Source organism: Malaya genurostris, chromosome 1 (assembly GCF_030247185.1).
Source record: "Malaya genurostris strain Urasoe2022 chromosome 1, Malgen_1.1, whole genome shotgun sequence".
Classification (NCBI taxonomy): Eukaryota; Metazoa; Arthropoda; class Insecta; order Diptera; family Culicidae; genus Malaya; species Malaya genurostris.
In genome coordinates this window covers 140,810,207-140,834,413 of record NC_080570.1, presented here as the reverse complement: position 1 = coordinate 140,834,413, position 24,207 = coordinate 140,810,207, and the positions used below count along the sequence as shown (strand labels likewise).

The following is a 24,207-nucleotide window of genomic DNA, read 5'->3' as shown; positions in this document are numbered from 1 at the left end:
ATAACTGGTTATAATTATTGAGGTACATATGCTTTCGCACTGCGTTCGGTATGATTTATTGAGTACATATTCAAAACTGCACAAAACTGTGTATTGTAAGTTTCACTGGATGCAAAGAAATTTTGAATGGAATTTGCATTTCATTTCGTGACTAAATACTCTTTTTTTCTCTCCTTGGCTTTCAGGGCAAAGTATATCTGTTCGACAAAGTCTTCAAACCGAATGCCACACAGGAAAAGGTTTACAATGAGGCTGCTAAATCCATCGTGTCGGACGTGCTGGCCGGTTACAATGGCACCATCTTTGCCTACGGTCAAACGTCGTCCGGCAAAACGCACACAATGGAGGGCGTCATCGGCGATCCCGGCAAGCAGGGTATCATTCCACGCATCGTGAACGACATCTTCAACCATATCTACAGCATGGAGGTCAACCTGGAGTTTCACATCAAGGTGTCGTACTACGAGATCTATATGGACAAAATCCGGGACCTGCTGGACGTGTCGAAGGTGAATCTGAGTGTACACGAGGACAAGAATCGGGTACCGTACGTGAAGGGGGCAACCGAGCGGTTCGTGTCCAGCCCGGAGGACGTGTTCGAGGTGATCGAGGAGGGTAAATCCAACCGACACATAGCGGTGACCAACATGAACGAACACTCGTCCCGATCGCACTCAGTATTTTTGATAAATGTGAAGCAGGAAAATTTGGAAAATCAGAAAAAACTATCCGGCAAGCTGTACCTGGTGGATTTGGCTGGTTCGGAGAAGGTTTCGAAAACCGGCGCCGAAGGTACGGTGCTGGACGAAGCGAAGAACATCAACAAATCCCTGTCGGCCCTCGGCAATGTGATCTCGGCGCTGGCCGACGGCAACAAAACCCATATTCCGTACCGTGATTCGAAGCTAACGCGAATCCTGCAGGAATCGCTCGGTGGTAATGCACGAACCACCATCGTGATCTGTTGTTCGCCGGCGAGTTTCAACGAAGCGGAAACCAAATCAACACTGGACTTCGGTCGAAGGTACGCCTGCTATGGATTTAATTAACACCGCATCGCTTTTATTTTTGTTTTTTCCTATTTATTTCAGAGCCAAAACCGTCAAGAACGTGGTATGCGTAAACGAAGAACTAACGGCCGAAGAGTGGAAACGTCGCTACGAGCGGGAAAAGGAAAAGAACGGACGGCTGAAGGGCAAAGTGGAAAAGTTGGAAGCCGAGCTGGCCAGATGGCGTGCCGGCGAAACGGTCAACGAAGAGGAACAGCTCGATCTGCTCGATGTCATGGAGGCTAGCACACCGAACGTGGAGGTTCTGCTGGAGAAAACAACGGATCTACCGGTGCCGGCTACGCCAAGTGGTTTAGCGATGGTCGGTTCGATCAATGCCGACGAACGGGCTGCGCTGGAGCAGGAGCGCGAGCGTCTGTACCAGCAGCTGGATGATAAGGATGAGGAAATCAATCAACAGTCGCAGTACGTTGAGAAGCTGAAGGAACAGATCATGGACCAGGAAGAACTGATCGCCAACACTCGGCGGGACTACGAAAACCTGCAGGCAGAGATGACCCGTATCCAGCAGGAGAACGAAAGCGCAAAGGAAGAGGTTAAGGAAGTCCTGCAAGCACTTGAAGAACTTGCCGTTAACTACGATCAGAAATCGCAGGAGATTGAGTCCAAAAACAAGGAAATTGACTCGGTTAACGATGAGCTGCTGCAGAAACAGACCTCGCTGAACAGTGCGCAATCCGAGCTACAGCAACTGAAGGACATGTCGGCACACCAGAAGAAACGCATCACGGAAATGTTGAGCAATTTACTTCGGGATCTTTCCGAGGTCGGACAGGCCCTGGCCGCCGATCAGAACGAGATGAAACTGAACGTGGAAGCTTCGGCGGGTAAACTGGAGGAAGAGTTTACCGTGGCGCGGTTGTACATTAGCAAGATGAAGTCCGAGGCGAAGAACGTCTCACAACGGTGCTCGAATTTGGAAAACCTTCAGCAAGAGGCCAACAAGAAGGTAGGCGAATACGAAAAGGATCTCAGCGAGTGTCGGCTGCTAATTTCGCAGCACGAGGCTCGTATGAAGTCGCTGCAGGAATCGATGCGGGAAGCAGAGAACAAAAAGCGCACCCTGGAGGAAAATGTGGACGCCCTGCGGGAGGAATGCGCTAAGCTGAAGGCTGCTGAACAGGTGTCGGCTGTGAATGCGGAAGAGAAACAAAAGGCTGATCAACTGAAGGCTGCGTTCGAGAATCAGATGGACCAGTTGCGGGATGCCCACACGAAACAGGTGTCGGCACTGCGGGATGAGATTTCCGAAAAGCAGGAATTCATCAACGAACTGAAGGAGTTAGTATTTTTGTACTAGCTGTCCCGACTGTCCCGTATGACGGATTAATTGCATGGATCTTTTTTTTCTCTCTGTTTCAGTACCAACCAGAAGCTTTCGCTTGCCCACCAGCAGATGACGGCCGACTACGAGAAGCTACGCCAGGAGGAAGCCGAGAAGTCTGCCAAACTACAGGAACTTATGTCAGTACCCTACTCGTTAAGCACTAAATCATTCGCCATTGGCTCCCCTACTAACAATCCCAAATCTTCAACTCCTTTCGGCAAAACGAAATCAAACCATGATCAAGTTGACTTCGGTGCACTGCGCCGTGCCGCCCATGGTCGCCGGCCTTCGTTGGCAGCGGCCGTGGCCACTAGCAACGAATTGGTCAATTTGGAATCTGGTGACAGCAATCGGGATGAAGAAAAACAGATCCAACCGGTACAGCAGCAGCCGCAGCAGCAGGTGCCGTGCGCGTTAAAGCTGACCAAGTTGCACAAAAATTTGCTCAATCGTAGAAACAAGGCCGGCTGTCCGGTTACCACCAGCTACGGTCAGCTGATAGAGGATCTCGAACGGGAAGAACAGACGGGAGACAATGGTAGTCAGTTGCAGCAGGAGAAAGTAAAGGGTAAAAGTTTAATATCGACCCTGACGTCAACGGTTCCGTTGGCCCTGCCGACACTCCAATTGCACCTGTTACTGTCGCTTACGATGGTACTGCTTACCCATCGCTGTCCGCAGTATTTGATTATTCTGTAAGGCAGCTTCGAAAGTGTTGTTTTGACGAAGGGCTCGCTCCTGCCGCTTCCGATGAATGTTTAGCTTAGGAACTGGTCGGATGCGTTGCTTTGATTCGTCGAGAGGGTCGGTGTGGACCGATGATCTCTTGAAGTACGATTATTTTTTTCAAGACGATTGCCGACGGTCCTTTCGGGGGTGGTCAGTTTTGTATATAGGGAATTTACATTTCACATGTATTTATATTCATGTACGCTTCGTTGTTGATTAGTGATTATATACCAAAAAGAGTTTATGAGTCGATGACGGCTCCTGTCTAGTCAGTAAGTGCCTTTTCCATTCTTTGTACGAATGTTTCTTTTTTTGTCTGTCAATGATTGAATGAATAGGCAATCGGTTTTTGACGGTATTTGAAATAAGGTTTCTGGGTGGGCTCATTACTATAATAAGGTGCTATCAACTGTTACGTGAAAATCAGATTTTAATAGCAATCAAATTTAACGCCATTGTCGCAAAGGTAGATTCGTCGAGCTCATGGAGTGGATCTGGTGTCGTTTGATCGAATGACACGATAGCGCTTTTTCCCCATCAATATCCCGTTCCAAGAAAGTCAGTGTTCTCAGTTCTGGTAGAAAATAACCGATCGATACCCGCCAGAAAATTGTTCTGATCCGAGATACGAACCACCTCAAAATTGGAACTTCTAATCTCGATCGGCAAAGTTTTATCCATCGACACCGTAGATGCATTCGCTACTGAAGTATACGATTGCCAAATCGATTCGTAGTGCCGCGATCCGGACGTTCGGAATTATAGTCCTTTAATTATTTTATTGGAGCAATCAAGCAAAGTCTTGGCATTACATTCCTTTTGTGGAATTCTTAGTGTACAGAATCATTGCATGGCTCGTACTATGAATCCTACTGACACTAAGAATCCTTCCAGGTCGGGGCTCGAACACACGACAACTGGGAGAAATCAGTTCCATTTTTGTGTAGTGGAGATGTGAAGGCTTTAGATTGAACGATATGTTCTACATGCCGATTCTGTATTTCGTTCGAATCGGATTGTTTCGATCGAATACGAAATTTGGCATTCTGTACCTCGATCGAGTTCGAGTTTTCCATACAAAAGCATCACTCGATCGAAATAGAGAATGCAAATTTTTACATTCTTTCGACAAATTCCGATTCGATCGAAATACAGAATAGAGGTGTGCAAAACAGCTCATTTTGGTGAACAGCTCCGAACCGATCAGCTCACCAAAGTGAATCGATTCGATGTATCAGCTCATCAGCTCTTTTAGTTTGAACATAAGATTCATTTTGTACGCCGTTTTTCTCATGCACCGGTTTTCTTTCATATGCATGATCGAAATTGAATCATTGATTTGCAATGATGCAATGAATGCAATGCGAATTAGTTTATCTTTAATTGATGTCGACTAAATTGAATCTCTTAAAGAGCCAAAGATCCGACCAGCTCGTAGCGTGTTCCCTTCGTCATAATGCAGTGAACTGGGTAGCAAATGAGTGAGCTGATGAGCTGCGGTTCTTTTGAAAAGAGCTGTGAGCTGTCAGCTCACTTCAATGATTCGATTCACTGGAACAGCTCAGGAGCGAATTGCCCATCTCTAATACAGAATAGGGGTGAATACCTTTAGAAATTATTTAGAACTAGTCCCGAAGGTACACGCGACTGAGAAATCGGTAGAAAAAGGGGGGGATGGCGCCCGCCCCGGTACGATTAGTCACGAATAAAAACATTGATCGGCTTTTTCTCGATGTCATGTTTTTATGAATAATATTCATTGCTATTTAAAAATGTTATTAACAATTCAAAGTGCAAAAAAGGGTCGAAAATTGAAAAAATGCTGTCATTTTGTTTTTTCTCGGTTGAGTTTTTTTTATTCTAGTTCCGACCATAACCAATTGAATACAGAGTATAAAACTGTTTTAGGTTTCCGATGATTGGTTTCCAAGAAGTCTCAAACCCACGAGTTTGAGCAACTGTTTTCAAAGCCGCCATATTAAAAAAAATAAAGATGTTTTATTAGGAATTATATAACACGTGGATCAATAAGTCCCTGGAGCATTTTTTAAGATCAGCAAAGAGCCAGTAGTCACTGGGGGCTAAATCTGGCGAGTATGGGGGGTGGGGAACCAGATCAAAGCCCAATTCGTTCAATTTCGCCATTGTTTTCATCGACTTGTGGCAGGGTGCATAGCAGCAATCGCGGCACCCACTTGGAAAAAACCTTTTTCATGTTCAATTTTTCATGAAGGGTAGTAAATACACTTCCATATGATATCTGTGTCATCTCAGCAATCTCACGGAGCTTCACTTTACGATCTTTCATTATAATTTTTGTCACTTCACTCACATTTTCCGGTGTAACGGCTTCCACAGGTCTACCCGAGCGTTCCGCGTCATTTGTGTCGGTACGACCACGTTTAAACTCGGCGAACCACCGGCCAATCTTTGCTTTTGATGGACAAGAGTCCGGATAACATTTTTCAATCCATTGTTTCGCTTGCACGGTGTTTTTACCCATTAAAAAACAATGTTTTATCAAAACACGAAACTCGTTTTTTTCCATTTTTTAAACAAACTACAAAACGACTTTACTCCAACCTCGATAACTCAGCTGTTTCTGGTCGGATCGACTTAAAATTTTGACCCGTTTCAAGCAAAGGTTAGTACTCCAGAAAGACGTGGTTACTGGTTTACTACGAGCGCCATCTCTGCTTTAGCCTCGGGACTTATTGATCCATGTGTTATGTACCATATGTTTTTGGGAGAAGCCTGCCCTTAATAAACATACATTGGTCACCCAGAACTGTGCGTTAAAAAGTACAGGTGTGTAATGTCAGAGAAATAACTGGATGTCGTGAATACGAATAAAACTGACACTCCTTCGAATATAAATTAGTTGAACGATTGTGTGAATTGTGCAAGTTTTGTCCTTTTACACTACTAGAATTTGAAAGGATACACCTAAACTACAGCACAGATTAGTTACATTAAACATTCTGACACACAAATATTACGAAGTAACCAGTATAGTTCTTTATGATAAAATAATGGTGGTTCTGAAAAGAACCTTTAATGAAGGCGTTCGTGATGGAGAGTGACGAGTTGAGTTCAAATTCCGATGGATACCGCTGACTTCCGTTATCTATTTCCAGGATGACCTGTTGTCCATGAATGCGAAACTGATATGTGTTCTGTTGGAGTCTCCTGCTTCTTCCGCGCGCAGTAACAAGCTTTGTATTTCGTTTGGAGATTCCTCGACCGCACCATAATCAACACGAATTTACAACTGTGGAAATTGCAAAAAAAGCATCAAATTATCTAAGATTTGCACTACACAGATAATTTAAATTTTCGATTTACGAAGAAGCAATCTTTATAGTTCTTTAGGTAATATTTAGAGTCATTAGAAGGGTTGATTTTGCAGAATGTTCAACATTGTTGTCTATTTTACGCTGTATTTTGCTCCAATGCAAACGACTACCAAAAAGAATGGTGTAATCGATCTTCTTCGAACGAAACTGGCTCTGCGACCTGAGCGTTTGAGATTTTGTACAACGTTAAAGGTCTGCTCTCATTATTGACGACTGCTCCACCTGACGATTGAAGTCCAAATGAAAGCACGACCTTAGCGTTTGAGGCTTTATACCACGCAAAAGGTCTGCTTTCATTGCTAACTGTTCCACCGGACGACTGAAGTCCAAATGAGAGTTGCGACCTGAGTGTTTGAGGTTTTTAACCACGCAGAAGGTGCACTCTCCGAAGCTCCAACGCACAAGAAGAAAGGATCGATTTTCGACCATGGTTCCCCTTTTATACGCAGTCAGTTGAAGATATGTGCCTGACAACCTCAAAATCGTCGTTCTTGCGCGAAAATCCCAAGCGAAAGTAGAGTTTTCCGCGTTGTTTTCAAATTTTGCGAAAACTTAATTTTTGAGTTGTTTGTGGTTATCTCACACTGTTCAAAATCATATTTTCGATGAAATAGTGAAAGAGTTATGTTGCTGCCATTAATACAAATCGAGATATTCACGATTAAGTTCTGCCCATTATTCCACATGGCTAATTTTCAACAGGCACCCCATAGTAAAGTAAGTCGTATTCACTAGAAAATGAAAAAAAGTTTCATATTATAGCTTAACGTTCAAACATTTCGAATAAATGCAACAAATATTTCACAAAAGGATTCGTCGCCTAAATTCTTAGACAACTTTCTGTACCTAAAAGTCCGTCTTGAATTTATCACTATCGGGATATTTCAAAACAAGCACTTGATAACGAAGTGTAATCTGTTTAAATGTTGTGACATGTCCAAGTTAATTCTCGTATGCTACCAGTGATTTACAAGGACACCACACATATTGACCTACGCTCACGTAAGAAGAAATGGCCTTACGTAATCTGATACGAAATAACGGGTGGCAACTAAAATTTTGGAATTTCTTTCTCAAGCTGTCAAAAAAAGACATACATACTTGGAGATCTGATTTATTGAAATTACATGTTCATTGTTGAAAAAAAATTAGTGAACATTTGAAAACGGTCCGTAATCGGATGTTCGGCGAAGCTTCCGTTTGATGTCGGAACAGGAGCGTTGTACGGCCTTCATGTCAACTTTGCGAATGCATCTCTTGATTCTACCAATCAACTGTTAGCAATTCGTGTCTCTCCAGTTATTTTTGTACACCAAGGAGCTCAAAACCCCGAAGAAATCTTCGATTATGCGTCACGAGGGAGATTTCTCGGGTCGTGGTTTTTGGGTACAAATGGGATCGAATGTGTATACAGGAACGATTGTGTTTTTTAGCGCAATGCGATGATGCTTTATCCGGCCAAAACACGTATTGTCCATCAGCATGATGTTTTTGAAAAAAACGGTATCAAAACTTTCTACAAACATTCGTTCTGGTACACATCTTGATTGATTGTCAACCCAGATGGCTTGAACCATGTCTTAGAAATGCCTTTCTCGGAAATGACAATGTACAGCATCACTTTCTGTTCAAGCTTATGTTTAAACTAATATTTTATGTTCGGATGTACAGTAGAACCAAATACAAATTATAATACGGAATACTTCGACAAATTTTCAAGGACACATTTTGCATCGTGCGGTACACTGTCATGATACGCTGTCAGAGTGACAATGTACTTTAACGAGTTTTCTATAAAACTAGCAACACTGGAGGGTAAGAACAAGTTCACCATAGTTACTGTTTATTGTAGTGAAAAATAAACTTGAACTATGTTGTTGTGTATGAGATATGGTTATTCCATATTGGATTTTGGTTTTTGTCCTCCTTGGCTTTTCAGAAATTTGCTCCTTGGCCTTTCGGAAATTTCTCAGTATTATATGTTAGAATGTCTCGGCACTGTTCACCGAATCGTTATGGTAGCCATCCGTTCTTCTCATTGCAAATCACTCCCGTCAGAGGAGTAGGAATTTTTCCAACATCTGCTAAATGCGGGGAACCTTTGCGTCATAATACTAATAGAAAATAATTCAATTAATAAGTTTATCCATCGTGAGAGAAAAGCTGTTGTGTCTGCCATCGTTTGGGCTATAATCAATTTGTCTGGGTCACGCATAGATGAGTGAATATTGGGAAAACGCATACACAGCTTGCATTTGTTTCTCTTTTAACTTTTATTTTATCGTGTAGAGCGCAAATCGCTGTTTCCGTGGTACGTATACGAGTCGTACCCATGTTTCACACCAAGACCCGTTTATGAAATAAAGTCCCATCACTGCCAAAATATATCGCAATACTTCATCCATCGATTAGCTGGAGTGTACCTTAGAATTTGTTGCGATACAGCAACGGAAAACATAAACAAACAAACTTGTTTTGCGCCGTAGCAACTAGCATAAAGCGTTGCCAGAAACGATCTCCTTCCACATTTTCAAACTATCGCAACGAAAGAGAGTAATTTGCTAGGCTTACTTGTTCAGGCTGTGAACCAAACATTGGCGGTTCGTTTGTATGGGACTTAGGGGTATTATTATTTGTATTTGGTAGAACTATCCGTTGAATAGTATCAATCGTTTGCGGGAATCTGCGTCTTCGAAAGAGGGAAGTAACTTTCATCGTCCAAAACAAAACTTTTTCCGGAAAAATTTTTAATCAACAGCGGCATTGGCAGCGTTGAAATCTGTGCGTCAGTGCTCGTGTCTTCTTTCGGTAATTTATTCCGAGTCTTTTCAATGTTTTGCAGATGTACTGGTGAGAACAGTTGAACTTTTTTGCGGCATCCCTTTGACTCAGTGAATCCTTTTTGTTGAAGGCACGAGAAAGAGAACGAAGTCCTTTTGCGTCCATAATTTTGGCTGGTCTTCCACTACCTTCCTTACAAGCAGTTGTTGGGAATCTTAGGGTATTTTAAACTGTCGAAGCCGCAACATTTTCGCTTTTAAAATGTTGTACCGTATACTATTTGCCGAGATTTCTGTGCAGTTCGTAGAACTGTACAATGCGCTCGTGAAATACTTCTTGTTTCGACGGCATTTTGAGCAAAACTGAGCAAGCATGAACAAAACAGAAAATACTAGCAGAAAGAGGAGAAAGAGAGCTAACACATACAAACCCTTAGTTCTTTCTGAGCTCGTTTTTTATTGAGCATACAGGCCTCGAAAAAAATCCAAAATTTTAGTTGCCACCCGTTATGCTGCCCTTTTTGACGGAAAACAATCTCCATGCTTAAAACAAGTCCATAAAAATGCAATTGGCCGTGAACACGTGCTTTTATTGTATTGAATTGTACGTACACAGGTTCTCGACACAGTGGACATCGTTGCTAGTCATGGCATCACGGTCACGTAAAAACTGAACGTACACGAAGCTATACATTTTGTTTAATTGTATCTCTAATATGTCATTTGCATCGAGGTGCATTCGGTTGTGTGATTCCAAGCAACATGCAATATTTCTTCGTCGAAATAGAAATCAGTGGGAAAAGTTAAATACCGAAAGCAAAAAACCGATTGTCGCAAATAGTTCAGATTAAGCAAATATTTTATCCCTAACTGTAGTACCAAATCCCATTAGGGGGGAAGGCTTCTGCATCGCTACCATTGTTACCCGTCTAGTTTCGCCACTGGTTTTATACAAAACTCACGCTTCTTCTAGGATAACTTGTTCTTTAGATTAATAATAATCAATAGAGTTAAATCTAGCCAAATTACCGTTGCGTATTCAAAGAAAAAAGAAACAACACACAAGAGATTCAACCGAAAACCAAAACATTTCGATCACCATAATTGTTTTAAATACTGTGATAAATTATATCTGTCGTTGGTTACGTGTATGCGTCTTGTCGGATTTCAGCGAAAAAAAAATACATTAATAGGAAACTGCTAACTTCTTCAGACATCATAGCCATTGGACATGCCACCGAGCAGTGCGCCCCATCATGATCCTAAAAAAATATGCAACGACATAAACCAAAAAAAAAACCGGTAGAATAAGAAGTGCGCCCCCAGTCCCGGTGATTTCACGCTTTGGCTTGCTTGTCGTATTCATTTCGTTTCCTTAAACAGTATGGTTATGATTTCTGAACTGTGCTTTCCGTTTAGTTTTTTTTTGTCTATCGCCATATCAATTTCCCGTTTGGTTTCTTTCATGTTACTACAATAAAAAAACAAAAATGATCGCTATTCGCTCTCGTTCGAAATTTTGAAGTAAGCAGTTTTCCGTTTCACAATCGATCGTGTACACGAAAAGCAGGGCTAAATAAACACGAACACTACTAAATTCATCCCGATTGCTGAAGTATCACCCAAAATTGATTTAAATAAAACAATAATAACGACAAAAGTGTAACACTAACCCACATTCCGAAGCTGAACAACAACATTCCTTCAGTGCTAGAAAAATGAGAACATGGTGTAATTTTGTGTATTTGGTTTTATCGCTGAGTTTTAGAAAATTATAAATCGGGCTAAGAGAAAAAAAAATGCTCTCAACCCCCCACTCTGCGCGTCGGGTGGAACGGTCAGGTTGACGTGACAGATTTTTAACCGTTAGGGCAAAATTACTACAATCGAAATTTCAAGGAAACTGCCAGAGAATCGCGATCATTTTCTTTATGTTTTCTTTTTAATTTTTGCTCGAATAATTAAGTTGTAGTTCATTGCACTGTTGTTTCACCTTTGATTCGATTATTTGTTTTTAGATTCCTGGCATTGTTTCCCATTTTATGGTTTCTTTTTTTTTTTTGATGGTCATAGATTCGTTAGATTATTTTTGGTTGGTCGTTATAATTAAATTCTGTTGTTGATAGGGTTAGTGAACATAGCGCAGGAACAATCTCGAATAGACTGGGCGAGTTTGGGTAAGACAGTCCAATTTTTCTTAACTATGAATGATCCTTTCATTGTATGTCTTTTTTAAACGAACAAAACCATTTGAATATGATATGAATAAGTCGCTATTTTTTCCAGAGCAAAGTGTATGCGTGTTCTAATTACAGCAACACGATCGATTAAAACACAAACCGTAAGCCGAACGCAGTACAATTCATGTCCAAAATTGGAAGTGTCCTAAAAATAACAGAAAACCGGAAAAAAATGCTGAGCCGTTGAATAAGTTTCAAGAATTCTATTTGGATGTTGTTAGGTCTCAAATTTACTATCCATGTAATTGCCCTGCAAGACGAGGTCCGAATTGAGATGTAGTACCGAGACGTTGGTTGGTTGATTTTATCTGTTAGTATGAAAAAGGAGGATGTTTTATGCCTATAGGTAGAACGAATTTCAATGTCAGTGAACTTATTGCAACCACATGAAAGTAAATAACAGAATTGGGTCGATTCGAGGTTACCCGTTTGACATAATGCTTATTTAGCATAATCACATTTGGGACGGTGTACGCACAGCTAGGAGTCTTGCTGGCAAATATTTAATAATTTATAAATGTATCTATCATCTATCAACGTCATTGAATAACATCGAATTCTAGTTTTCGACAATTATTCCTATTTTTTACATATGTCAAACGGTGACTACATTATACCGAATAGTTTTAAGCCAAACGACCATCACAGTATCAAACAGTATTTGAATTTGATGCCAAATGACCATTATGCTAAACGGGGTAGCCCCAGGTCGGTCGCTTTTCACAAAAACCTACCGGGACTCCATACTAGTTAAATTTGCATGAATAGTCGCCATCGTTTTTCACGATGTAGCCAATATTGTCCAGTTCCAGTAACGCATCTTGAAACTAACCATTTTCTTCCATTTGCACGAAACTACCGCTGTTTTTGGCGCGAAATATTAGAAATTTTGAAATAAAAGTGTTTTATCAGCATCTGTAGACAAATTAAATGCACCTTCTCCGATTCTTCAAATAGATCAGAAAATATTTTTGGATCCAAATAAAGAGCCTTTAAACCCTCTATGAACGTTTCAAAAAACGATTCCTCTAGGATAAACTTCAAGGAAATTCTATTAAAATGTTGTTCTAAAATCTCGAATGCCTCGAAATGCTCAATATCTCGGTATTAGCGAAAGTCGCAATAACTTCGAAATGTATAATTTTACTAGAAGTGTGACCAATCAAATAACTGAAATTCAAGAAAATGGATGGGTAATGTCAGGAATATAACCTGATTTACGTGAATACGAATAAAACTGATGCGCTGCCTTTTTACTTTTTTACAGTTCTTACAATTACAGCTTGTTTCAATTGGAAACAGTAAATTGGGAACATTTCATTGGTTCTGAAATGAACCGATTATTTTTTTTGAGTCAGAAAAAGTCTGAACTTTGACCTAAATAACGAGCAATCGTGGATAACGTCGATTTTGTGTTCTCATTCGAAGAGATTCGCTGCCCGATTTCATCGAACGCTTGTGGATGCTTTCGATCCTCAGAGCACTATCGGAAGCGACACGCATGAGATGGGATTATTGATTCAAACGCGGTGAATTTTATGCGAAAAATGAAGACCGTCGAACATTTTGAGGACGCCGAATCACTAAGATCATTGGACGAAGATGAGACGTAAAATAAAAAATAACTGGAAGAGGCATTGAATTGGTCACAACCGGAAATTTTCGACGTCATTGGCAAAACGTATAAAATGAGAAATTGGGTGCTACATGAATTGAATGGACGCCAATAAGAAATCCGTCAAACCATTTGTGGAATGCTACTGAAAAGTACAAAAAGAAACAATCTTTGCCTCCGATTGTGGAAAACGATCTACTTTTATTATACTATGCGGCGTTTGTTTTCTGCGAGGCATCCAGAAATGGCCAAATATATGGTACCACCAATCAATCCTAAGTATGAACGCCACACATCAAACCCTACAGAAAAGTAATAACACCTATTAAGTCTTTGAAGTTCTCAACACGGTTGTTGGTGCTTTCGACAAGACGTGAAATACCTCGCGCGTGCATGTAGACATCCTTGTAAGTGAAGCTATGAACGAAACTAGTTCATCGGACCTTAGATTGACTAAATGATTATGGCAATATGTGTACTGTTCGCCATGATCAGTCATCGCCTAGTGACGGTTTCGGAAAGCTGGTAGTTTACTTTTGAAAAATGGGTCATCATTTATATGCCATCCAGCTCCTTTCCTATTTAGACAAGCTTAAAATATGGGTTCCATTCGATTTCTCTCACGTTTTGGCAAATTCCAATTTTATTTTATAGAAAAATTGATTCACCGTAATCCAAGATAAGAAGCTTTCTTGACATGTGTCTCACTTTTTTCGCAGTCTACCTAGAGTTCTATTCCTAACTCACACACATGGGATTAGAAACATTTTTCTAATTCGACAGACACACGACCAGACGTTCTATACAAAGGTCACTCAATAAATACGTAACCAAACTGAAAAAAACCAACGAAATTTGGAAAAGTGTCGATTTATTTTTTCACATAATTCCTTTATCAATCCGACCAAGAATACGTTTTCCCGAGGTCTACAAAGCAGGCTTCCTTGATTACCTTGTCTACTCACTCGACCGAAATCCGATTCCAGACAAGTTGTTTTTTTTATGTTTATAACAAAATAAATCATAGGGAGTCATATCGGTAGAAAACGGTGGATGAGACAGAAGTTCGGCCAATTTAGTCGTGACGGCAACGGCCTGTCATGATGGAAGAGCACATTTGTCTTCGCATAACGGAGCCGTTTTTTCACATCGTCAAATTAATTGTGTGGCCCTTCTCGAGATAATCGATGTGGAGTACTCATTGTGAGTTATATAAAATGGTAACCATCACCTTTTCGCCCGAAAGAACTGTCTTCACCTTATTCGAAGTACGATTACCGGGTAAATTTTACTATTTCGACTGTTTCTGTGCTGGTTTCTAGTGTGTAAAACTTGAGTCATTTGATATCTGGACGCACTGTTTATTTTATCGACCGTTCGTTGACAAGCATTTCTGGGTTGGTCATACTTTTGATCGTAAGGATGACATCAAACGTATTTCTAGAATGAACATTTTTGTATTCGAACGAAATATTTGCGGATCTGCGAGAAGCATTTAGCTATTTTCGGGTCAGTATGCTACCATTTAGGATAATGGAACAAAATCTAGTGATCGAAAAACGTGCCCGGAAGTTATGTTACAATTATGTTCTTACGAAATACGAAAGATGCATTCTCGTGGACAAATCTCGATGAACATTAGTAAAGGTCCCAAGTGCAAATGACAGTTTCTCTTTGTTTACTTACTCTTTCAATTATTCCTGTATTTTCCAACAATCTCTTAACTACAGATCGAAAGTCGATGGATTAAGTCGTTATTCTAGGTTAAGAGTTAGATTACCGATAGGACCGTAATAATCGAAAGAGAATGTAAACAAAGAGAAACTCGTGTTTGTCTTCAAATGTTCTATACAGCCATTGGTCGAAGGAAGTCCCTAGTAAATTCGAGTTCGTTTATGCCAATAAAAATGCAAGACTTCTTATCTTGAAAGGTATTTGAAGCAGCGGCGAACAAAATATAGGTATTTGTACAAGCGTATTTTTCCGTATCCTGAGGCTCGCCATGAGACTCTTATTACCACTTATTATCACTATACGGTGGAATCAAATGAAGTGAATGTAGGAAAAATACTACTTACTTGAATGAACTTCATGTTATTATGAACATTTTCGTTCCCCTACAGTGATCAATACACTGCGCGTGAAGTGAAAGTGAAGCTGAGAACGGTAATAAGGGTGTCTGAACCCGGGAAATTTTGGTACGATTTGGCAAGCTGTCACTACAGCGGTGAAGTGCTACAGTGGTAGCGAGACAACTGGGGCGGTTTCGTCGGAAACGACATCAATCCCCCCAACAACCCTAAATTCCACTCAATCGAGATATATTGGACAGTATTCAAACAAAGAATGGAAAACTTGACCCGAGATGAAAAGATGGAGGAACAAAATGATCGCCCAGGCTAACCAACAGAGTGTCCAAAATGTTATGAGTGACATCCGAAGAAAAGTTTGAGATTCAATGGAAGCCAAATCGAAATAATGGGCCGTATGAATAAAATGTAGTAAAGTCTGTTGTTTGTAGTATCTTCTCAAAAACATAGTCTACAGAGTAAAATACGTTTGGTTTGGTTTAAATCAGAGATGAAGCAAAGATTTTGTATTTGATTTCATCACAATTCATTTATTGAAAGTCGAGTAATCGGTAGAATAATATGGTGACTCTATTAATGAAATGACTATTGGCACAATGAATTTAGTTAAAATCCATTCGAATTTATCTATTAGAATTATTATCTATTAGAATTTACTATTTAATCAATGTTACAATATTTGCGTGTGAAATACATATTTGTAAATATGTATATGTATGTACACATGTGTGTATATGTATGTATATATGTGTGTACGTCAGTATGCCTTGGTGCCTGTATATATTTATACATGTATGTATGTATGCGTTGTATCAAACCGTATATTATGATACCTTTCGATTATGAGTGAAATGTTGATTGCATTACGCTCCAACATCCGGGGTTGGAGAGGCCGGTAGGGCTAAACTGAGCTCTTTTTATGTTTTATTTTCATACTACCGGTTCCCATAACCAGTGTTATAGAAGTAGAAGTTAAGTGGAGTGAACGTATCCCAATTGGGTTTCACACGATGACAACAGGTGAACGGTGAATCGAGTCCATATTTGACGTTTATTGGTGGTTTGTGTACAATGGATTACTGTGGTATGAGATAGAATATTGTAAAATAGAACGGAATAATAATGACTTAACCAATGGGCAAACCACTGATAGCTGTCAAACGATGTTCATCCAGTTTGTATTGTGAGGATGTATCGTTTGGGACCTGATGGGTGAGATGATGTGTGAGTGAAATGTAAGAGTAAGTGCATGCAAGAATGGTAATAAAGGCCATTCATCTCAAATCCATTAGTCATTTCATATACGAGAACCATTAGTTATAGTGAGCTCTGTTATCTCTGTTTGATAGATTAATTTCAGAAGTAACATGAAATTTGGAGCATTTTGCTCCGCTAAAACAGCAGTATTGAACCACTTCCGAACTACTGCTATGCGTTATTGCTTCTTAGAGACGATGCAAAGACTTTATTATTATTATTTTTTTTTTTCAAAGAGGCTTTAACATTAATGTCATTCGCCTCTTCGGGCCAGAAAAACTTTCTGACCCTATGTCCGGGGTTGGGAATCGAACCCAGGCGGGCGGCGTGAAAGGCATCGACTTACCCATCACGCTATACCCGTCCCCCATGCAAAGACTTTGTATTTATCACAAATCAATTATTAAAAGTCGAGTGATCGCTAAAATAACATGGTGACTCTACTAATGAGATGACTATTGGCACACTAGTTTTAGTTAGGATCTATCAGAGTGGAAATAGTAACTCAATGTTGTAATGCTTGCGTGTGGAATACATGTGGGTACGTATGCATGTGTGTATGTGTGTGACTGTGTGTGTATGTATGTGTTTTTGTGTGTATATACAATATATACATTTTACCGTGCTTTTGAGTGCGTTGTACCAAATTGATAGTGATGCATTTCGATTGTGGGTCAGGAATCAGGAATCAAAACAAATTGGCTCAAATGGCACGTTCCCCTTGATATTTGGAGATTTGTGCCTTGCCACTGTCAAGGATCAACTGAAGACAACTAAATGTGAACATGCTGTAGCAATACTTATGGGACCCAAGGGTCAATATAATTTAAATAAAAATGCATGTTCTCAGTTTTTTTCCCGTCAAACCATCATGACCGGCCGTACAAAGATGTCATTAAAAAAAAACACTAATCCTTTTTTGTCACTCTTTTTTTTCGGAAATGGATGACTGAGCATAACCAAGAAATTCGAAATAAAGAATAAGATACTCAAGAAAAGCTGGAACAAATGTGAAAAATTGGAAAATAATTTAATTAACACTCTTAGGAAATCTTAGATACAAAATGGAACATCGGTAAGAATAAAAAGACCATTGCTTACAACTAACTTTTACATTTCAGGGAATAAAATAATATCAGCAAAAGTACGGAATGGAAATAAAATAGAAGGACAACAAACAACACTTACGAAACACAATTGAATAGAACACTGGAATTAAGGTAAAACAGAACATAAACTATGACCAAAGGTAAGAAAACCAACATGAATAAATAATAGAAACTGTTGGGTAATAATATAATTTCCTCATATTGAAAGAGGCGTTTATATGGCGCGCATGCGCTAATTCGGCCTGATACAAATTAACGGGGAGGGCAATACATTTTGGACAGGGCTGTAAAAAGCTGATTGGAACCCTTTCCCCACCAAAATATAATATAAGGAAACTATAAGGAAACAACGTTGTTAGTTCATTACAATGACCCTGGGATAAAACGGTTTTTTTTGCGTCTCGATATTAAATGATTCAAGCTTAAAATGTGTCTAAACACATTAAAAACAGAAAAGAATTTTTCAACATTATCTTGACCAAAGTTTTGAAAGAAGTCAGGGCCTTACATTCGAGTCCGTTTGCGCGATTGTTCTCTGTCAACATGTTTAATTGTTCCCTTGTTTAAACCTACCATATATGCAAAAGTTTTGACGTATTTTTGGCTTCTAAGCAGACAATAAAGTAGGAATCGCACCAAACTGTTGTTAGTTGGCAGTGTCTTCAACGTAATCGATCGTGGATTGCTACGATAGCTAGCAAACGAATTGCTAGCCAGCTTCTTCGAGATGTTGGTTCATTATTGCTCTAGTTCATTAAGGCCAACATAAAGTGACACTTATTTAGTTGGATGTTAGTCTAAGACAGTATGCAGTATTCAATATAATAACCCCCGACAAACGGCACCGAAAAGTAAATGTGTAGAAAAAAGAAAAGATGCAATATTATATTCATATATATTTTTGAAACAAACGCAAAAAATCACAGAAAATGAAATCACACAACTAAACGAAAGCATTGCTGTACATTTATCAAAACAAAACAAAAAGCGCTGTACCAACTATACCTATAAAAAATGCATAGATCAATAAACTGACAAAGAAGAATAAAAAAAAAACAAGAAAAAAGCGATAAAAACAAATCAATAAAAATTAAACTACCATGTTCTCATTTGATTCCCGAGCTAACCAGTCAAAACAGTCCAACAGTAATCGCAGTAGGCATTGTCTAATAAATAGTTCTTTTTTCAAATCAAATAAACAGGCTCACCAACGAACGACGAGAGCAGGCACGTAAGGATCTCAAGGGACTGGAGGATACCGTTGCCAAGGAACTGCAAACGTTGCATGCCCTCCGTAAGCTGTTCGTGCAAGATCTTCAGGTATATGTTTGAACTAGATTTGCCGTGCCGCCATCTTATCTTACTAAACACCGTCAAACCTAACCTCTTCCGCAGGCCCGTATCAAAAAGTCCATCAATTCGGAGGAAACCGAAGACGACGGTGGTTCGCTGGCACAGAAGCAGAAGATTTCCTTCCTCGAGAACAACCTGGAACAGCTGACCAAGGTGCACAAGCAGCTGGTTCGTGATAATGCCGATCTGCGGTGCGAGCTACCCAAGCTGGAGAAACGTCTGCGCACCACCATGGAACGAGTTAAGGCCCTGGAGACGGCCCTCAAGGAAGCCAAGGAGGGTGCGATGCGAGACCGGAAACGCTATCAGTACGAGGTCGATCGCATCAAGGAAGCCGTCCGGCAGAAGAATCTGGCACGGCGAGGACCTCAGGCGCAAATCGGTAGGCGATCGGCTTCTTTCTACTCGACACTGACTGTTTTCCAGAAATTAATTGTTTTTTTTTGTTTTATTGTGACTTAACAGCAAAGCCAATCCGTGCCGGCCAGGGACACATTCTTTTCAAGACGGCTGCCGCCGGCTCCAGTTCACCGGTAACACCAAAGGCGATGCTAGACGAGAAGAGAAAATCCGTTGTGAAAGGTAGGCTCCCTTCCGTATATTGCTTTAATTAAAAAATTAAAATTCTTCTTTTATTTCGTTTCACCTCCCAGATTCTGAAAGTTGAATCGACTAAGTGTGAATCCGAAAGGTAGCTTAGCAGACACAACTCTAAACAAACAAAAAAATGCTATCGTGTAAGCACTAAATTTTCCACGCTGCAATTATATATATATACATACATACATCTATACATATAGTTATGTAACTGAAACACCTCCTCCCCCCCTGCATTCACCCAACACACAAAGGCACAGAGGCACCCGAAATCGAAAAAACGATCGGGTGTGACGAAATCAGTTGGAGCAGCAGCAGAAAAATAAATGCCGTGCAAATTGTCATTGTGAAAAAGTTAAATTTTACCGCACCAGACGAAATCTGCAAAACTCAAAATAACGAAGTTTACTAAAAGAAAATGAACAACAACAAAAAAACAATTATTCAATAGATGTTAAGCTCCACGGATAGAAAACAAAAACAAAACAAAAATCCGTGGCAGCGAAGCGGAAAGTATATATATTTTTGGCTTTAACAGAAAACAAAATAACGTTTTGCCTGAATTATCATCTTCTACAGTCAGTTAGAGAGAGAGAAAAGGGGTGAAAAAACCTACAGCAAAAAGTGCAACAGAGCGAACAGACTTTAGGGGAAAAGATAAAATGATACATGGTGTCTTTAAATTATTGCAAATATTAGAAACGGTAGTAATAAATTAAATTTGACGCAGCATCAGCAGCAGCTTAGTGAAGAAACACACAGAAACAACAAAAGAAATAACAGCAGAACACTAAACATTGTTTTCGCCGACGTACCAGCTTGAAACAAATAATGAACAATGTTTAATCTTACCCGCAGCTGCTTGCATGAAAAAAAAAACCCTTTGCTACTTGTGCTAAGACAAAGAATGTGACGCTAAAAAAATACTATTTATTAAATTATTGCTTATTTTAAATAAAAACGAACCAACCGAAAAGAAATGTGACTACAATACCGGAATAACTAAACTAAACTAAACTCAACCAACTCTCTCACAGATAGACTCTACAAATTCCAATAGGGCTTTAAAATTCGATAAATAGCAGAACAGATGCAGCCGACCAGTGCTTTTGATTTTGTTTTTTTTTTAAATTTGGTTTCTCTTTGGATCGGGTGTTATTCTTTTAAGTTTGTTTGTTTAGCCAAGTTTTTGTAGCAACCATCGCACATTGAAATCAAACACGTTTTTTGCGTTCCTTTCGTTAGATTTAGACAATTACTGGCACCAGTATGGGGAAGTAAAAAGTTCAGTTTTTTTTCTCACAACTTTCTACTTTTTATATATAATTTAGTGGAAAACAACATCAAAAAAGATCTACTTCCGGAAATAGCCTATTATTTTGAGTAAAAATATGAACATGCAGTGATAAAATAAATGCTGAAAACAGCTTACTTTAGTTGGCGTTGTGAAATTACAAAGAGCCAGATGATAAATCACTTCCCTATTGTTTTTCTTCTTCTCGTCAGATGACTTGGAATTCAAATAAAAACAAATAAACATAGATTTCCCATTGTACGGAGACACTAACAGCGCTTCTAGTGAGAAACGGTTTTACTTTCGTCCATTAGCTACTGTGGTTGTGTTAAATGCGCAGGTACATGCATTTTAGGAGGATGTACGCATCCATTTTACACCAGATGGCACTTTTAGTGTCACAGTTTGCTCAACTACATTATCGCCCTTATTCTGAACAACGTCGTACCGTTTTTTCGCTCGTATTTCATTTGTATTCCCCATAACGCTAGCAAAATCAAAGGTAGCTATGATTCGATCGAACCACATTCGATCGAAAAATCAATACGTCGTTATTCAGAATAATTATTAGACTGGGGAATCTGGATTTATTTTATTTATGACTGTAGCTAACGAAAAAAAAGTACACCCGGTTTATTTGATTTAAGCCTGTATCCTGCAAAAAAGAAGATGCGCTCATGGGCAGCAAAAACAGTGGAAATCTGGAAATGCGCGGAATACTAGACGACAAGCGAATGTTTTGTCATTTTGGCATTGACAGCCGTGATTACATCGGTCCTAGTCATCGGGGTAGTCAGAATGCCGTGCAAGACGGTAGTTGTCACAGATGAATTTGGTTCATCGCCAGTTCATTTGTGTCGTCATCGTGCAAAACCTAAACCTAAAACATGGCATGACCTTACAAAATGCACTGAAAGAACATCATTTAACAGCTGCCGGTGGTCTCTTCGATTAATCCGACTGGGACAAGAAAAAGAGGTGGGCAGCGAGTAAGGTAAATCGACCAAGTGGAGGGCGATTTACGAAGCATCCGTGCCTTGAGTGGCTGGCGACGAGTAGGCACCGACCCAGTTACGTGAAGACATGCTTGATACAGCAAAGGACACCCCAGGACTATTGGCATATTGTCGCAAAACGGAAATGTAGAGGTGCTGCTTGTTTAGAGCAGTAGTACTTTCAGCAAGAGCTGTCAAATCGGTAGGAAAATTTTTAATTTTTCCACCTTTTCAACGATTTTGAAAACGGGCAAATTCTTTTCAAAAATCATAGTAGAAGTAGAAGAAAAAGTTTTTACTCTGAGGTGGTAATGTTGATCTTAGTTCATTGTGCGAAATCTACCGTTTATTCAGAATAGAGTATTAAACTTGGTTTGATACCATTTTTCAAATGCCTGGAAATAACAAATAAAGTATCCAAAATAAATAGTACTCGATTGCTATACATTCTAGTACTCGAGAAATTAACATTACACTGGTTTCTGTTTAAAAAAAGGTTGATCCGGAAAATCCTAACCATACCCAATTTCACACATTCCTGAAGATTTTCCATGTTTAATCGTAGTTTACACTAAAAAAAGTAGTAGTACTCACTTTGAAATCGATTATCTATTTGTACTATTGAATAAACGATAAAAATGTTGCAAATCACTACTATCGATATGAAAATTTTCGAAAGAATCCTCCTTTTCTTGGTTCCATTTTTCATTGGCAGGTGTCACTACCGGTAATTCAGCTTCGCGGCAATGTGCCAATTGGGTAAAGTAAGGTGGTTTGGATACGTGTTATAGGAAACCACTGGTTCATATCAAACATGAACTTGATGCATACATACCCTTGCAAAATCTAATTAAATTGTTTATCGTGATGTCACAAATCAACAACAAATCAATGATAAAAAAACTGTTTACAAACAGTACTGCTGAACTGTCCAAATGTGTTCATCCGATTGAGGTTAGCAGTGACGGTAAAAAACATAATTAGGTTTCGCACGAACATGACATAACCTAACCAAATAAGCTGGATGAACACCGTTTGACCGATATCAGTGGTTTGTTTATTTTCATTCTAATTTGAATACGTGTTAATTAAGTTTTTTACCGTCACTGTTAACCTCAATCGGATGAACACATTTTGACAGTTCAGCAGTACTGTTTGTAAACAGAAATTTCTTTTGTTTGTTTATTGACAAATTGGATCAGACCATTTACGGTCCGTATCGCCTAAATAAAGTTTTAAAACATTTGTCCACGAGTGAATACGGTTCGTTTTTGATATTGATTAAATAAAAGTGACTAGTTGCAAAGTGTAAAGATGATTGTTTTAGATGTGCTCTTCGATTTTTGTTTAAGCTTGTTTGTAAACAGTACCGCTGAACTGTCAAGAATGAATACTTGTTCATTTGTGTCGTCACGATAAAAAACCTAATTAGGTTTTGCACGATGACGACACAAATGAACTGCCGATGAATCAAGTTCATCTTTGACAGTTGCCGTGTACTTATTTTGTTTTGCAACTGCATATTAAAAATTGAAAAATGACGAAAAAATGCCTGTTAAAAACGTGTTCCACAGTGAAAAGAACTAAAAAGATAGCCCTGTATGTGTTTCCAGTATCAAGGAGCGATATATGTATAAATCTGTTTAGTTTGGGGCTACTTGCAGTTTTTACATTCAAACGATGAACCTCTGATGAACTTTTAAACTGTAGACAAATACACGTCGACTGTCAAAAAAAACATCATTGTGTGAGGTTATGTCATCTTCGTGCAAAACCTTATCAGTGGTTTGTTTACATATCTATTAGGTTTTGCATGATGAACACTCGAATGAACAAACGATAAACTGCCGATGAATCAAGTATCTTTTGACAGCTATCAGTGGTTTGTTTACATATCTATTAACACGTATTCAAATTAGAATGAACGCAATGAACACATAAACAAATCACTGATAGCTGTCAAAATTGATTCATTTTTGTGAGGTTATGTTATGTTCGTGCAAAACCTAATTGCGAACGCCGTGAATTTTAAGACTCTAGCGCTAAAAAATTTGACAGGAACTCTTTGCTCTAACACTAATATTAGTACCAATGCTACATGCCGTGCCAGGACAAATTTTCAAGCCGATTTTGAAAAGTTTGTACATACAACTGTTTCAGTGGCACACACTTAATTGCTTATTCGAAGTTCGGTAAAATTTAGTGCTGGTCCATCCATCAAAACTAGTATTTTGCGGAACAGTATGCTTTTTGGAATATTTAAACTGTACTCAGCTAATAGAAAAACAAGAATTCAGCACTTGTTCGAAAGATTACTGTACAATGTCATTTTTATACTGATTTGATCAGCTAACTAGATTGTATTTGCTGCTGTCAAATTGTTCGGTGAAATAAA

General features: G+C 39.3%; 1 protein-coding gene across 2 annotated transcripts in view; it reads left to right on the top strand.

The window, feature by feature from the left end:
- Positions 1 to 20,959, top strand: part of LOC131425949 (kinesin heavy chain) — a 37,989-nt gene extending 17,030 nt beyond the window's left edge. Inside the window, exons 2-9 of one of the 2 annotated variants that reach the window (XR_009229048.1) lie at positions 186 to 1,024; positions 1,092 to 2,351; positions 2,433 to 2,534; positions 18,776 to 18,893; positions 18,969 to 19,308; positions 19,392 to 19,508; positions 19,580 to 19,663; positions 19,727 to 20,959. Coding sequence is in view for 1 of the 2 variants with exons in the window: in XM_058588282.1 (XP_058444265.1) it covers positions 186 to 1,024; positions 1,092 to 2,351; positions 2,433 to 2,534; positions 18,776 to 18,893; positions 18,969 to 19,308; positions 19,392 to 19,508; positions 19,580 to 19,593 (2,790 nt within the window). In the remaining variant the exon portion in view is untranslated. Of the gene's footprint in view, positions 1 to 185; positions 1,025 to 1,091; positions 2,352 to 2,432; positions 2,535 to 18,775; positions 18,894 to 18,968; positions 19,309 to 19,391; positions 19,509 to 19,579 lie in introns of both variants that reach the window. The other variant, XM_058588282.1, reaches the window with a different exon arrangement.
- The last annotated feature ends 3,248 nt before the right edge of the window (positions 20,960 to 24,207 follow it).